Source organism: Phycodurus eques, chromosome 2, assembly GCF_024500275.1.
Source record: "Phycodurus eques isolate BA_2022a chromosome 2, UOR_Pequ_1.1, whole genome shotgun sequence".
NCBI lineage: Eukaryota > Metazoa > Chordata > Actinopteri > Syngnathiformes > Syngnathidae > Phycodurus > Phycodurus eques.
The window spans coordinates 3,294,091-3,310,724 of NC_084526.1; the positions used below are offsets into that span (position 1 = coordinate 3,294,091).

Below are 16,634 nucleotides of genomic sequence, written 5' to 3' on the forward strand. Positions count from 1 at the left end.
AACATAGGGTGACCTACAAGAGGCGGAGGTAGAAGCACACAGGTGGATTACATCCTGTGCAGATGATGTAATCTGAAGGAGGTTACCGACTGTAAGGTAGTGGTAGGGGAGAGTGTGGCTTGACAGCATAGGATGGTGGTATGTAAGATAACTTTGGTGGTGGGGAGGACGATTAGGAAGACAAAGGCAGAGAAGAGAACCATGTGGTGGAAGCTGAGACAGGACGAGTCTTGTGCATCTTTTCGGGAAGAGGTGAGACAGGAGGAGCTTCCAGAAGACTGGACCACTGCAGCCAAGGTGATCAGAGAGGCAGGCAGGAGAGTACTCGGTGTATCTTCTGGCAGGAAAGGAGAGAACGAGACTTGGTGGTGGAACCTCACAGTACAGGAAATCATACAAGGAAAAATGTTAGCTAAGAAGAAGTGGGACACTGAGAGGACCGAGGAGAGGCGAAAGGAATACATTGAGATGCGACACAGGGCAAAGTTAGAGGTGGCTAAGGCCAAACAAGAGGCATATGATGGCATGTATGCCAAGTTGAACACTAAAGAAGGACAAAAGGATCTACACAGGTTGGCCAGACAGAGGGATAGAGATGGGAAGGATGTGCAGCAGGTTAGGGTGATTAAGGATAGAGATGGAAATATGTTGACTGGTGCCAGTAGTGTGCTAGATAGATGGAAAGAATACTTCGAGGAATTGATGAATGAGGAAAATGAGAGAGAAGGGAGAGTAGAAGAGGCAAGTGTGGTGGACCTTGAAATGGCAATGATTAGTAAGGGGGAAGTTAGAAAGGCATTAAAGAGGAGGAAAAATGGAAAGGCAGTCGGTCCTGATGACCTTCCTGTGGAGGTATGGAAGCATCTAGGAGAGGTGGCTGTGAAGTTTTTGACCAGTTTGTTCAATAGAATTCTAGCATGTGAGAAGGTGCCTGAGGAATGGAGGAAAAGTGTGCCGGTGCCCATTTTTAAGAACAAGGGTACGTGCAGAGTTGTGGGAACTATAGGGGAATAAAGTTGATGAGCCACACAATGGGAGTTACAGTTATTGGAGAGAGTAGTGGAGGCTAGACTCAGGACAGAAGTGAGTATTTACGAGCAACAGTATGGTTTCATGCCTAGAATGAGTACCACAGATACATTATTTGCCTTGAGGATGCTGATGGAAAGGTACAGAGAAGGTCAGAAGGAGCTACATTGTGTCTTTGTAGATCTAGAGAAAGCCTATGACAGAGTACCCAGAGAGGAACTGTGGTACTACATGCGGAAGTCTGGAGTGGCAGAGAAGTATGTTAGAATAATACATGGACATGTACGAGGGCAGCAGAACAACGGTGAGGTATGCTGTAGGTGTGACAGACGAATTTAAGGTGGCGGTGGGACTGCATCAGGGATCAGCCCTGAGCCCCTTCCTGTTTGCATTGGTGATGGATAAGCTGACAGATGAGGTTAGACTGGAATCCCCGTGGACTATTATGTTTGCAGATGACAATGTGATCTGCAGTGAAAGCAGGGAGCAGGTGGAGGAACAGTGAGAAAGATGGAGGCATGCACTGGATAGCAGAGGAATGAAAGTTAGCCGAAGTAAGACAGAATATATGTGCATGAAGGAGAGGGGTGGTGGGAGAAGAGATAGCAAGGGTGGAGGACTTGAAATACTTGGGGTCAACCGTCCAGAGCAATGGTGAGTGGAAGAAACAGGTCCAAGCAGGTTGGAACAGTTGGAGGAAGGTGTCAGGTGTGTTATGTGAAAGAAGAGTCTCTGCTATGATGAAGGGTAAAGTTTATAAAACAGTGGTGAGGCCAGCCATGATGTACGGATTAGCTGGAGGTGGCGGAAATGAAGATGTTGAGGTTCGCTCTCGGAGTGACCAGGTTGGATAAAATTAGAAATGAGCTCATCAGAGGCACAGCCAAGGTTTGATGTTTTGGCGACAAAGTTAGAGAGAGCAGACTTCGATGGTTTGGACATGTCCAGAGAAGAAATAGTTAGTATATTGGTAGAAGGATGATGAGGATGGAGCTGCCAGGCAAGAGAGCGAGAGGAAGACCAAAGGGAAGGTTGATGGATGTCGTGAGGGAAGACATGAGGGCAGTTGGTGTTCGAGAGGAGGATGCAGGAGATAGGCCGAAAAGAATGACGCGCTGTGGCGACCCCTAAAGGGACAAGCCCAAAGGAAAAGACGAAGGTGTGGAACAGACAACACGTCTGAGACAGACAACACGTAATGCCCGGATTGGACTACAAGACAAATTTGCTCTTTCAGACGACTGCAATAAAATCTTGTATTCCGATTCCACCGCATCCCCTTTTTTTACAATCATTGGGCTTTATCTTGTCAACTGAAATGCGACCGGATACACTCGTTACCGTGGCGACGACAACAAGAGTGGATCGCGCCGACTGTATTGCGAGGACAAAATGGGGGAAAACGTGTGTTGGTGGTACGATACGGCTCGCAAGCAGGCAACAAAACGTTATGTAGCCTAGCACGCTACTGCTAGCACTGAAGGTCGTACGTAAACATGCCGCCGTTCTGTCGAATCATGCTCTTACGTTTCCACTGTTGGTGAAGTCATTTAATTAAAAATGAAGTAATTTAATTACCGTAAGTTATCACCCATTATTTCTGTCATGTTGTAATGTTGGTTTGACCTGACTGATCAGAATACACGATCTGACGAGAGCAGTGATTTCCAACCTTTATGGAGCCAAGGAACATATTTTACAATTGAAAAATCTCACGGCACACCAACAAACAGAAATGTCACAAAAAACTGGCTACATCTGTCTGTCACTATGCCTCACTGGCATAAATAGAGGAACAAAGATACATTATTGATTGTAAATATATTTTTTTTATGAGAGATTAAGTACACAAGTATATACAGTAAATGAACAGGTCATTAAAATAGACACATTGCTCCATCTTGCTGGTGTATCGATACCTGCCTCTCCAATTTAGAGAGGCAGGTATCGGTATAATTTTTTCTTCCTTTTCCTTTGAGTGATGCCGCTCTCAGGAAGCTCATCTCTCGCCACACACGATTTAAATTCGGCTGTGGCGTCAACTTGGTTTTGCAGGGAGCATAGTATATCTTCCAAACTTTGCAAAGAGAAAGACAGAAATGTGTGACAAAACAACAACAAAAAAGTATTATTAACTTGTGCAAGTGCAAAATTCAAACTTGCCTTTTTTGTTTGAAATCTGGAGTTTGAGCAGATGTACTTGTAATGCAGTCATCAGCTGCATCAGTTGGTCCACGGTCAAAGCTTTGTGGAAACAATACACAGTGTGAAGGGGAAATACTCATTTCTTAAATTAATTTAAAAAACACACACATTACTTTCTACAATTTTTGTGCTACTACATTTTTTTGATAGTACAATTTTTTTTATGACACGACATTTTCTTTCTCCAACGGCATTTTCCTGCTACTACTTCTACTACTACACACATGCGCGCACACACATATACAGAGAGAGAGAGAGAGAGAGAGAGAACGCGATTAGATTAAAAAACAAAACAATTTGAACCACCAAAGCGCTTTTGCCTGTTTTTGTTTTTATTTTGCTTAATGAAAGAGTAAATGGTTAGAATTAGCTTGTAAGCCAAAGCAGTAATCAATCCAGATCTGTGGGTCGTGGACATGAGTGTTACACACTATTTCACAGTAGGTGGCGGTATGCACCTAAACGTTGTTTGCAATCCTCCAATAAATGGAAGAAGAAGAAGAAGCGTGCTACTACGCAGCAGATTAGCTTCAGTAGACGTGTTACTTAAACGTTCGCGCGCCACTAAATATTGATTTGCTGAAGTAGGACTGAATGTTTACACATCAAGTCTATTACTACGTAATCTATTTTAGTGTCTATAAATCTGCGTGACTTGATAAACTCATCTCGCCGCACGCTGGAGCTTCTCGAGCAAGCTTAGCTTAGCCTACGAACAAGGACGCTTTTTTTGTTTTTGTTTTGGTGGCAACAAGCGTTGTAGTTGTTGTGTGAAAATGTGTGCAAGGACGACAGAAGGTTACGTTCAAGAACTTTGTGGAACAAAGGAGCAGCGCGAGCGACAACGTCGACTTGTGGACGCTGTTTTCGAGCAGCCTCGAGCAGGTTGGTCAATTTGGTTGACGCAGTGTTGTGCTGTTCGAGGCCTTCTCTGCTGCCTTAAACACTATCAAAAACACTGACCTACATTTACAACTTCATGACATTAGAACTATTCATTACATATTGTTATCATTTCATGTAATATATACTTCCCATGGGCTCACCACCTGTGGGAGGGGTCGGGTGCAGTGCGAGCTGGGCGGTGGCCGAAGGCGGGGACCTTGGCGATCTGATCCCCGCCTACAGAAGCTGGCTCTAGGGACGTGGAATGTCACCTCTCTGGCAGGGAAGGAGTCCGAGCTGGTGTGTGAGGTCGAGAAGTTCCGACTAGATATAGTCGGACTCGCCTCCACACGCAGCTTGGGCTCTGGTACCAGTCCTCTCGAGAGGGGTTGGACTCTCTTCCACTCTGGAGTTGCCCACGATGAGAGGCGCCGAGCAGGTGTGGGTATACTTATTCAGAATCAGAATCATCTTTATTTGCCAATTATGTCCAACACACAGAAGGAATTTGTCTCCGGTAGTTGGAGCCGCTCTAGTACAACAGACAGTCAATTTACAGAACACTTTGGAGACATAAAGACATTGACAAAAAACAATTGTGCAAAAAGATGCAGAGTCCTCTAGCACTTAGAGCAGTTCGAATGACTAATATTGCAATAGTCCGGTGCAATGACCATTGTGCTTAGGGCGCTGAGACTTCAAGGAGTGTATGCGGTTTAAAGTGACGAGTAGTGCGATCATCTGGGACAATGTTGGTTGTGCAAATGTTACAGATACTCCTCAATCAGTGTGCAAATGGAGCAGATGCTACTCTGGCATGAGTAGCCAGTATATGCAAAGAGTGCAGCATGGCCAGACAACTACAGTGAGTGCACGAGTAATACATAATTGGCCCCAACAGAAATGTGTCAAAAAAATTTCCAGCTTGTTGTAATGGAATTAAAGGTTAGGTGTTTAAGAAGTTGATCGCAAGAGGGAAGAAGCTGTTGGAATGTCTACTAGTTCTAGTTTGCGTTGATCGGTAGCGCCTACCTGAGGGAAGGAGCTGGAAGAGCTGGTGACCGGGGTGCAGACGGTCCGAGAGGATTTTGCACGCCCTTGTCTTAGTTCTGGATGAGGTGGCCTCCCCCAGCCTGACCTGCTGTGTCCTGCCTGTCAGAAAGCTGTAAATCCACTGGCAGATGGCAGGTGAGACGCTGAGCTGGAGAAGCTTGGTTGAAAGGAGTTCAGGGATGATGGTGTTGAACGCTGAGCTGAAGTCCACGAACAGGATCCTCGCGTAGGTCCCTGCACTGTCGAGGTGTTCTAGGATGAAGTCCAGTCCCATGTTGACTGCATCATCCGCAGACCTGTTCGCTTGGTAGGCAAACTGCAGGGGGTCCAGCAGGGGACCTGTGACACTCTTGAGGGGGTCCAGCACGAGACGTTCAAAGGACTTCATGACCACAGATGTCAAAGCGACAGGCCTGTAGTCATTCAGACCAGAGATTGCAGGTTTCTTGGGGACTGGAATGATGGTGGAGCGTTTGAAACAGGATGGAACTTCGCACATTTCCAAAGATCTGTTGAAGATCTGAGTGAAGACTGGAGCGAGCTGGTCCGCGCAGACTTTGAGGCAGGATGGGGACACATGGTCCGGGTCTGCCGCTTTGTTAATCTTTTGTTGTTTGAAGATGCGTCTCACATCCTGTTCATGGATGGTTAACGCAGAAGTCAGAGGTGTGGTTGTGGTCGCGGGTGCGGCCGGGTGGGTGTGTGGAGTGAAACTGTCCTTTTCAAATCTGCAGTAGAAGGTATTCAAGTCGTTGGCTAGTGTGCTATTGTTCTCAGCTTGGGGGGATCGTCGCTTGTAATTAGTCAGCGATTGGAATGCATGCCAGACTCATTTAGAGTCGTTCGCGCTAAACTGTTTTTCCAACTTTGCTGCATATATCCTCTTTGCAATGTTAATTTCTTTAGTAAGCTGGTTTCTAGCTCGATTATAGAGGGCCCTGTCCCCGCTCTGATATGCATCTTCCTTAGCTTGGCGAAGCTGCTTAGGTTTAGCAGTGAACCACAGCTTGTTGTTGTTGAATGTGCGAAATGATTTTGTTGGTACACAAACCTCTTCACAGAAACTGATATAGGATGTGACAGTGTCCGTATATTCATCCAGGCTGCCAGCTGAATTTTCAAAGACACTCCAGTCTGTGCAGTCTAAACAGCTTTGAAGTTCCATCTTGGCTTCATTGGTCCACTTTTTCACTGTTTTCACTGTAGGCTTCGCACATTGAAGTTCTTGCCTGTATGTGCTTATTATGTGAATTAAGCAGTGATCAGACGAGCCCAGGGCTGCACGAGGTTTGGCACGGGATGCGTTATTTAGCGTAGTTTAGCAGTGGTCTAAAATGTTATTTTCCCTGGTAGGACAGTCGATGTGCTGCTTGTATTTAGGGAGTTCGTGGTTGAGTTTATTAGCTTTGTTAAAGTCCCCTAGAATAATGAGGGGTGAGTCCGGATGTTTTTTTTCCCAATTTCGTTTCCTTGTTCGGTGAGCTTGAGCAGTGCGGCATTCGTGTTAGCTTGAGGCGGAATGTAGACACCGGCGAGAATGAAATGATGCGAAGTCACGAGGCGAGCAGAATGGCTTACAGTTCAAAAACAGCGACTCTAAATGCGGGCTGCAGTGTGCGCTGAGCTCCGTGATGTCGGTACACCATTTTTCCGTTGATATAGAAGCATATCCCGCCGCCTTTTGTTTCCCCCGATAACTCCATGACGCGGTCTGCCCGGAGAAGATGACAGCCGGGACGCATGACGATGCTATCGGGGAGTGTGGAGTCAATCTGTGTCCTCTCTTGCGGAGTTTCACCTGAATGCCGGCTCGTTTCCCTCTGTGGCGCCGCTTCCGCCTCCATGCGCCGAAAACCGCGTACGCCGGTCCGGTGAGTAACTCGGGGAAAAAACTGAGCGGATTTTCGAAAAGTTGGTGACAGAAAGTCCGGAGTCGCCTCCTTGATGGTTAGCAGGTCTCCCCTTGTGGAAGTGAGTCGTGTAAGGTCTCCAAAGACGGACGAAAAAACACAAAAACAAAGACAATACTAGAGAGCGCGTTACCGAGGCGACCACACTGGTAGGCGCCATCTTGAATCGCTCCCCGACTCGGGCGCCTGTACGTTGTGGTTCACCCCGGTGGACGAGAGGGTAGCCTCCCTCTGCCTTCGGGTGGGGGGACGTGTCCTGACTGTTGTTTGTGCCTATTGCACCAAACAGCAGTTCAGAGTACCCACCCTTTTTGGAGTCCTTGGAGGGGGTGCTGGAGAGTGCTCCCGCTGGGGACTCCATCGTTCTGCTGGGGAACTTCAATGCTCACGTGGGCAATGACGGTGAGACCTGGAAGGGCGTGATTGGGAGGAACGCCCCCCCCCCCCCCCCCCCCCCCCCCCGATCAGAGCCAGAGCGGTGTTCTGTTATTGGACTTCTGTGCTCGTCATGGATTGTCCATAACGAACACCATGTTCAAGCATAAGGGTGTCCACACGTGCACTTGGCACCAGGACACCCTGGGTTGCAGTTCGATGATCGACTTTGTGGTCGTGTCATCGGACTCGGGGCCGCATGTCTTGGAAAATCGGGTAAAGAGAGGGGCGGAGCTGTCAACTGATCACCACCTGGTGGTGAGTTGGCTCCGATGGTGGGGGAAGATGCCGGTCCGACGTGGCAGGCCCAAACGTATTGTGAGGGTTGGCTGGGAACGGCTGGCGGAATCCCCTGTCAGAAGGAGTTTCAACTCCCACCTCCGACAGAACTTTGCTCATGTTCCAGTGGAGGCGGGGGACATCGAGTCCAAGTGGACCATGTTCCGCGCCTCCATAGCTGAGGCGGCCGACCGGAGCTGTGGCCGTAAGGTGGTTGGTGCCCGTCGTGGCGGCAATCCCCGAAACCCGTTGGTGGACACCAACAGTGAGGGATGCCGTCAAGCTGAAGAAGGAGTCCTATCGGACCTTTTTGGCCTGTGGGACTCCTGAGGCAGCTGATGGGTACCGGCTGGCCAAGCGGAATGCAGCTTTGGTGGTCGCTGAAGCAAAAACTCGGGCATGGGAGGAGTTCGGTGAGGCCATGGAGAAAGACCTCCGGACGGCTTCGAGGAAATTCTAGTCCACCATCCGACGTCTCAGGAGGGGAAAGCAGTGCACCATCAACACTGTGTATAGTGGGGATGGGGCGCTGCTGACCTCGACTCGGGACGTTGTGAGCCGGTGGGGAGAATACTTCGAAGGCCTCCTCAATTCCACCGACACGCCTTCCCATGAGGGAGCAGAGTCTGGGTTCTCTGAGGCGGTCTCTCCTATCTCTGGGGTTGAGGTCACCGAGGTGGTTAAAAAGCTCCTCGGTGGCAGGGCCCCAGGGATGGATGAGATTCGCCTGGAGTTCCTAAAGGCTCTGAATGTTGTGGGGCTGTTCTTGTTGACACGCCTCTGCAACATCGCGTGGACATCGGGGACAGTGCCTCTGGATTGGCAGACTGGGGTGGTGGTCCCCCTTTTTAAGAAGGGGGACCAGAGGGTGTGTTCCAACTACAGGGGGATCACACTCCTCAGCCTCCCTGGTAAGGTCTATTCAGGCGCTGGAGAGGAGGGTCCATCGGGAAGTTGAATCCCAGATTCAGGAGGAGCAGTGTGGTTTTCGTCCTGGCCGTGGAATAGAGGACCAGCTCTTCACCCTTGGCAGGGTCCTCGAGGGTGCATGGGAGTTCGACAACCAGTCTACATGTGTTTTGTGGACTTGGAGAAGGAGTTCGACCGTGTCCCTCGGGTGGTCCTGTGGGGGGTGCTTCGGGAGTATGGGGTACCGAACCCCCTGGTACAGGCTGTTCGGTCCCTGTACGACCGGAGTCAGAGTTTGGTCCGCATATCCGGCAGTAAGTCGGACTCATTTCCAGTGAGGTTTGGACTATGCCAAGGCTGCCCTTTGTCACCGATTCTGTTCATAACTTTTATGGACAGAATTTCTAGGTGCAGTCGAGGTGTAGAGGGGGTCCAGTTTGGTGGCCTCAGTATTGCATCTCTGCTTTTTGCAGATGATGTGGTTCTGTTGGCTTCATCAAGCCGTGACCACAAACTCTCATTGGAGCAGTTCGCAGCCGAGTGTGAAGCGGCTGGGATTAGAATCAGCACCTCCAAATCTGAGACCATGGTCCTCAGTCGGAAAAAGGTAGCGTGCCCTCTCCAGGTCAGGGATGAGATCCTGCCCCAAGTGGAGGAGTTAAAGTATCTTGGGGTCTTGTTCACGAGTGAGGGAAGAATGGAACGGGAGATCTACAGGCGGTTTGGTGCAGCGTCTGCAGTGATGCAGACTTTGTATCGATCCGTTGTGGTAAAGAAGGAGCTAAGCCGAAAGGCGAAGCTCTCGATTTACCAGTCGATCTACGTTCCTACCCTCACCTATGGTCACGAGCTGTGGGTCGTGACTGAAAGAACGAGATCCTGGATACAAGCGGCCGAAATGAGTTTCCTCCGCAAGGTGTCCGGGCTCTCCCTTAGAGAGAGGGTGAGAAGCTCGGTCATCCGGGAGGATCTCAGAGTAGAGCCGTTGCTCCTTCCCATCGAGAGGAGCCAGATGAGGTGGCTGGGGCATCTGATTCGGACGCCTCCCTGGTGAGGTGTTCCGGGCACCTCCCACCGGGAGGAGACCCCGGGGACGACCCAGGACACACTGAAAAGACTTCATCCTTCGGCTGGCCTGGGAACGCCTCGGGATCCCCCCGGAAGAGATGGATGAAGTGGCTGGGGAAAAGGAAGTCTGGGCGTCCCTGCTAAAGCTACTGCCCCCAAGACCCGACCTCGGATAAGCGGTCGAAGATGGATGGATGGATGTAATATATAGAGTATAATTGTATTAATGTATTATGGTAGCCCATTCCTGCCAGTCAACAAACAAAAAACACAACACTCAGCCAATTAAAAAAAAAAAACAGGCCATTTTTTCTTTTATATATGTAGTTTTTTTTTTTTTTTTTTTTTTTTTTTTGCACATTATATCATGTGAAAAGTGCCAAAGAGTACAAAACACGTGGTAAAGTTACAAGATAAATAACACCTAATTAAGGTAACATAGTAAAGTGCTAAGAATGTAATACGTAAAAATGCTAAGCTACAAGACTAGTTTTAGTCGACTTTGTTTACCAGCTTAATTGACACAGGAACAGGCCACTTTTTGCACCTGTTCAATAATTTTTTTTCCGGCTGCATGAATTAGCTGTGACATTTTGTTCTTTAGCACTACAGCGAGATTACTGAACCAAGCTGTGATACTATAGCTGATTAGATTTTCTCAAGGTGCCTCATTTAAAAAATAATAATAATAATAATAAATCAACATAACTCTTTGATCAACACTATGAATTCTCAGATGATGAGATGATATAAAAAATGCAACCATTGCTGTAATCTGCAGCGGAGGCTGTCAATGTGTGTGCTCCATGTTAGTCTGTTATTTAAAAAAAAAAAAAACATATTTGTGGGACGGCACCTGAGCAATGGCTTGGTCGCCCACTCCTCAGGGGATCGAACACGCATTTCTTGAATCTTATTGTGTCTTACAGTGATAAAATTTCAGCGTTGTCTGAGAACTTGAAGATGTAATTCGTAAGACCTGCACACATCTGTGTGTACAGAGTAAATGGAACCGGTGAGTGCACGCATCCCTGTGGTGCACCCATGCTCAAAGTTTTCATGTCAAATAAAATTCCATTAACACTGACTTGCTATCTGTAATTTGTTAAAAACAAAAAGTACCATTTAATAGTATAAGGATGGACGAAATAATTTAATTGCTAATGGGGGGAAAAAAAGTGGCTGCAGCGTATTAAAAGCCAAACTAAAATCTTCCCGTAAAAGATGATATGACATAGGATCCTCTCAGTGCTTATGAATGAAAAATGGGTCACAGCTCAGATGGCATCCTCGGTACTTCTGTTGCACTTGTAAGGATCTGAGAAAACTCTCTGTCTTGAAGAATTTGAGCATGCTTTTTCAAAACACTTCATAACCAATCACGTCAGTGCAACGGGACGGTAGTCATTAGTCTCTTTACAACTTTGTCTCCTTCTTCAGTCAAATCGGCAAAATAAGTTATTCATTTCTGCCCAGGTGCTGAAAACCAGGCTTTGTTCGTCATGACGAAAACGAAGGCTGAAAATTGGTCTCCACTTACGAAATGCACCGTGAATGAATCAAGTGGCTTGGTTATTGACTTGCATCACGTTCCCAAGCACTGTAGTGTGTTTATGATAAATATATATCGCTTGAGCATAAATAGCATATTATTATTGTTATTGAAAAGCATATGAAGCTCTGGTTCTCCTGAACAAAAAAGTAACGATTTGCAGATAAATCAAAGTAACTGTAATCTGACTAATATAAAAAGTAACTCATTAGATTACTTATGATGTCACCACACCTAAATTTTAAGTAATGCGTTATTACAAAAAATAATAATAATGAGTTACTGAGTAATGCGTTACCGGCATCACTGCTTATACTACAGCTGTCAGTCAACTGTGGAATATTTAGCAGCGAGGAAATTACATGAGTGGACTCGTTGCACAGGTGGCGTCCTATCACAGTTCCACACTGGAATTCACTGAGCTCCTGAGAGTGACCTGTTCTTTCACAAATATTTGTAAAAATAGTCTGCATGCCTGGGTGCTTGGTTTTATCCACCTGTGGCCATGGAAGTGATTTCAACACCTGATTCCCATTATTTGGATGGGTGAGTGAATGCTTTTGGTAATGTAGTGTATGTGTATGTAACTTAGAGACTATTTATTGTGCAGATCTCAAAACTCAACATAAAGCATAACATGAGTCACGCCAGAAGATTTGTCTTTGTCAAACTGTGTGTTTGTTTTCTTGTTTCCTGCAGAGGTCAATGAAAAATATCATCTTCCTGAGCAACAGGAGCCAGAGTCTCCTCACATTAAAGAAGAGGAGGAAGAGCCACTCAGTTTTAAAGCGGAAGAGAAGCCTGAGCCACCTAACGTTAACGAGGAAGATGAGATAAAGCCCTCCTATATCAAAGACGAACAGGAGGAGGAGGATATCACCAAGTTGCCATTGAATGGAGCCCCTTTGAAGAGTGAACCTGATGAAGACAAAGTTCGAAATGAGGAGAACAGAGCGGCAGAGCCTACAAGCAGCAGCCCAAGTCAATACGTGACAACAGAAGGTGATGGAGACCACTGCGGAGGATCACAAGCAGACGGACTCTTAGCTCCACCATCAGACAGTGACGACATAACGTCACATTCTTCTGACACTGACGACGATGAACACTCGAAAGGTGACACGACGTGTCACACTGAGAGCACAGACTTGAAATGCTCGGTGTGTGGGAAAACATTATGTTCAAAGAGGGGTTTTAAAATACACATGAGAACGCACACTGGAGAGAAACCTTATGCGTGTTCAGTTTGTGGTAAAACCTTCGCTATAAAGCAAAGTTTAACAAGTCACACAAGAACACACACAGGAGATAAGCCATTTTCCTGTTCAGTTTGTGCAAAAAGCTTCACTTTAATGTCAAGTTTAAAAACTCACACAAGAGTGCACACAGGAGAGAAACCTTTTCCGTGTTCAGTTTGTGGTCAAAGATTCTCACTAAAAGGACATTTCAAAAGACACCTTAGAACACACACCGGAGAGAAGCCTTTTGTCTGCTCGGTTTGTGGTAGAAGTTACAATCGAGAGGAAAATTTAAAATTGCACATAAGAACACACACAGGAGAGAAACCTTTTGCCTGCTCATTTTGCGACAAAAGGTTTTTTTACAAGACACAATTAAACGCCCACACAACAACACACACCGGAGAGAAACATTTTGCCTGCTCGGTTTGTTGTAAAAGATTCTCTGTTAAGAGAAGTTTGATATGCCACATAAGAACGCACACTGGGGAGAAACCATTTTCCTGTTCAGTCTGTGGTAAACGATTCTCTGTAGAGAAACAATTAAAAACACACATAGTAACACATACTGGTGTAAAACCTTTCACCTGCTCAGTTTGTGATAAAGGTTTCCTCCGCAAGGACCGATTAAGCATCCATGCAGCAACACACACTGGAGAGTAACCATTTGCCTTCTCGGTTTGTGATAAAGTATTCACACAGAAGGCACTATTAAGCATCCACGCAACAATACGCACTGGAGATAAACCATTTGCCTGCTCAGTTTGTGGTTTAAAAAAAAAAAAAAAAAAGTAGATTTGAAAAGCAAGATTTACATTTCCCCACCAGAACACACACTGGAAATTTCTTGCCTGATACGTTACTTGCAGTGATACTTCCGTATTGGTTAGACACATAAGAATGCACTCTGGTAAGAAATCATTTGTTGCAGTGTGTCTTATAAAATATTCTCTTGTAAGGATAATGTCATGAAACACAAGGGTGCTAATGAAAAAAAGCAAACAATTTTTCACATATTTGACACATTACATGAATCGTTAATATAGTGAATGAATAATTTGGGGCCCAGCATTGACCCATGGGGGACACGACAAGGAATGCTCAACCAAACATGAGTAAGAATCACCCAACTTCACAAACTATCGTCAGTCAGTCAGATAACTCCTCATCCAGTCCAACACCCTTCCCCTAATACCATATCGCTCTCATTTTAATAAGACATTGCGGTTTATTATGTCAAAAGCCACACACATATATATATATATATATATATATATATATATATATATATATATATATATATATATATATAGTAAGCGGTTTTTGTTTCAATGATTTAGTAATTTGACACTATTAATGCCAGTGATGTTGATCTGTTTGATATGAATCCATACTGACTGTTGTTAAGTAATTTGTTTATTTATGCAACGTATGTTAATGGTTTTGAAATTCCCTCAATTACCCTCAAGTTAGGGTTAGTTATTTCAATATCATCAGTCAGTTAATTTTTGTTTGTTTGTTTTTGAGTTTAAAGACAAATTCAACAACTTCTCTCTCCTCTGCTGCTGTAAGGAACACAATTGTAAAATCTCTATAAGACCACCACTCCGTTCCTCTGATGTTCCTGATATTTTTATTATATCAGACCCAACCAGTATTGACAAAGAATTTATTGAAACAATAAACCACCTTGTTCTAAGTATTGTCTGTACTAAAATATTTCAGATAACCCACCTGTCTTAAACTGTTTTTTTATTATTTCTTTAGAATTTTCCATGTACCTTTACCATTATCTTTATTCACAGCTAATACTTTGGATAGTATTCTTCCTTAAGTGGTCTTATAACAGTTAGCTTGTTTTTTATATTTTTTACATTTGTTTTCTGCCCTTTGGTTCTCTGTTTAATAAATTCTCTATAAATTGTTCTTTTTACATGCATTTTTTTTCTATCCCTTTGTGATCCAAGGGTCATCTTGTTTCGGTGTATCAGTGAACAATTGTCTAGGATAGTTTTTATTATACAGTATCTTGAATATTCTCATGAATTCACTGCCGTATGATTTATTTTTCCTATATTATTAACAGCAACTCACATGCTTTCAACCACCTTAAAGTTCAAGTTCAAGAACACCCAATTACTGTGGCTAAAATCTAGAAAGTCAAATCAAGTCCTCCGCAAAATTCAAGGTACATTAAGCAAGTCTTCGTTGCACTTAAAAAAATGTCATAGCAGTGGTTGGAATTGACCAAGTATCCACTCTTTCATGTATTCTTGCCAGGAATCAAAATCAGAAGTTATTTGTCAATGCACAACAGCACAACGAGATTAAAAGCTCAACCTTAAAATGCACCACATCATAAAAACAAGACACACAATAACAATAACATGCCAGTGGATATCAGTGTGTGTGAATAGAATACTGATAGCTGTACTTCACTTGAGTATTTATTTTTCTGACAACTTTTTACATTTGCTCCCTACATTTCTAAACCGATATCTATATTTACAGTACTACTCTTTTATCAAAATAGGCTTGTTCCTTCTTTCAACCTCCGCAAATGATGACATGACATAAAATTGATGAGAGGTTGGAAGAGGAGATTGTGTGCTAAGTAGAAGAGTGCAAGTATCAAGTTCACAGGTGAGTTAAGAATGGAGCCGGAAATCGAGCGGAAGATCGGCGCAGTGTCTGCAGTGATGCGGACTCTGCATCAGGTCTTTCGTCATCCAGCTCCGGGTCGTGACCGAAAGAACAAGGTTTGGGAAACAAGCGGCAGAAAGGAGTTTCCTCCGTAAGGTGACCACGGGTCACAGAAGCTCGGTCATCCGGGAGGGGCTCAGAGTCGAGCCGCTGATCCTCCGCATAGAGAGGAGCCAGATAAAGTGGCTCGTTCGTCTTGTTGGGATGCCCCCTGGATTCCTCCCTGCTGAGGTGTCCCAGGCCTGCCCCACCCACCAGCTGGAGGCCCCGGCGATGACCAAAGACACGCCGGAGAGACAACATCTGGCTCAGGTATTTTCTGGGGTTTCCTTGCCAACTCTGTCATGGTGGGCTCATCTAATTTCTCTTTTTGCAACTTCCTAGGTCATAAGCTGTGTTTTCACTAGAAAGCCCATCGAGGAGACGAGGATATTGACAGAGGAGCGAAGCGAGAGTTTGTGGGAATTGAGACAATCGTGATTCGTTACTAGCCGTCTCCGTGAAAGGACGTCACGCCATTGGTGCGTGTCACGAATTAACCGTCTGCGTGCCTGAAATCTTACTCTCGCCACAATTGTCCACGTTATATTTTGTTTCAAGTGAGATTCAAGTCAAATATGATCAACACTAACTCTTAATATACATTAATTATATATTAATGCCAGTCCTCCATGTTAACATGGATATTTGAATTCAACAGCCGTTAATGGCAGTGAATGAGTGAAACATAAGTAATGAATACAGGTACAGTATATATTTTATGGCATTGCATGGACAATAGGATTCCACAACACCAAAGGTCCCTAAGGTCCCTAAGATGGAAAAAGAAATTTTGAGTTCCCTCAAAACAACTTTGCGAGGCAACGCCATAATTAGTTTATTAATTCCTAGAGGTAGCAATAAGCGATAGTGCTGCCGTGTTGAATAATCTGCTAATAATGACACAACCATTTCCCCCCAGACTTATTTCATTTTGTAACTGCTGCATCCCATAAAGTCTTGTGGACCAGCACTGAATGAATGACTTTAGCTTAAAACAGTGTGATCAGACAAGCAGCAATATAAGAATTGCATCCCTGTCTGTGCCACTGAATAAAACCAATGACAATAATTCTTCAGACACACAATATCTGTCTTTGTCAGTATACCGAGTCTTCGCTTCACTGTAGCATTTTTATTGTGAGAGTTGTATGCAGCATTGGGCGAGCTGGACATGGCTGGAGAGTGAGGTGAAAGGCTGACGTGGAAAGAAGAGAGTTGTTACGATGAACATGTAAATACAATAAAATGAAAACGAGTCTGTCCGTCCGCGTCAAAAGTACACGAAAGTTGACCCAGAAAATACTTTTAGCAGGATTCTGGGTTGGA

The 16,634-nt window shown here is 45.1% G+C and overlaps 1 protein-coding gene across 1 annotated transcript; it reads left to right on the plus strand.

Moving 5' to 3' along the window:
* Nucleotides 1–3,728: 3,728 nt before the first annotated feature.
* Nucleotides 3,729–14,444, plus strand: LOC133417882 (oocyte zinc finger protein XlCOF6.1-like). Its single transcript, XM_061706088.1, has 2 exons — nucleotides 3,729–4,119; nucleotides 12,025–14,444. Exons 1-2 carry the CDS (start codon nucleotides 4,011–4,013, stop codon nucleotides 13,224–13,226), a joined length of 1,311 nt encoding a protein of 436 aa, XP_061562072.1. The 5' UTR covers nucleotides 3,729–4,010; the 3' UTR covers nucleotides 13,227–14,444.
* The last annotated feature ends 2,190 nt before the right edge of the window (nucleotides 14,445–16,634 follow it).

Coding starts and splice junctions, on each gene's coding strand:
- LOC133417882 (XM_061706088.1), top strand. CDS start 4,011: ATGTGTGCAAGGACGACAGAAGGTTACGTTCAAGAACTTTGTGGAACA. Junction 4,120..12,024: donor TTTCGAGCAGCCTCGAGCAG/GTTGGTCAATTT, acceptor TGTTTCCTGCAG/AGGTCAATGAAAAATATCAT.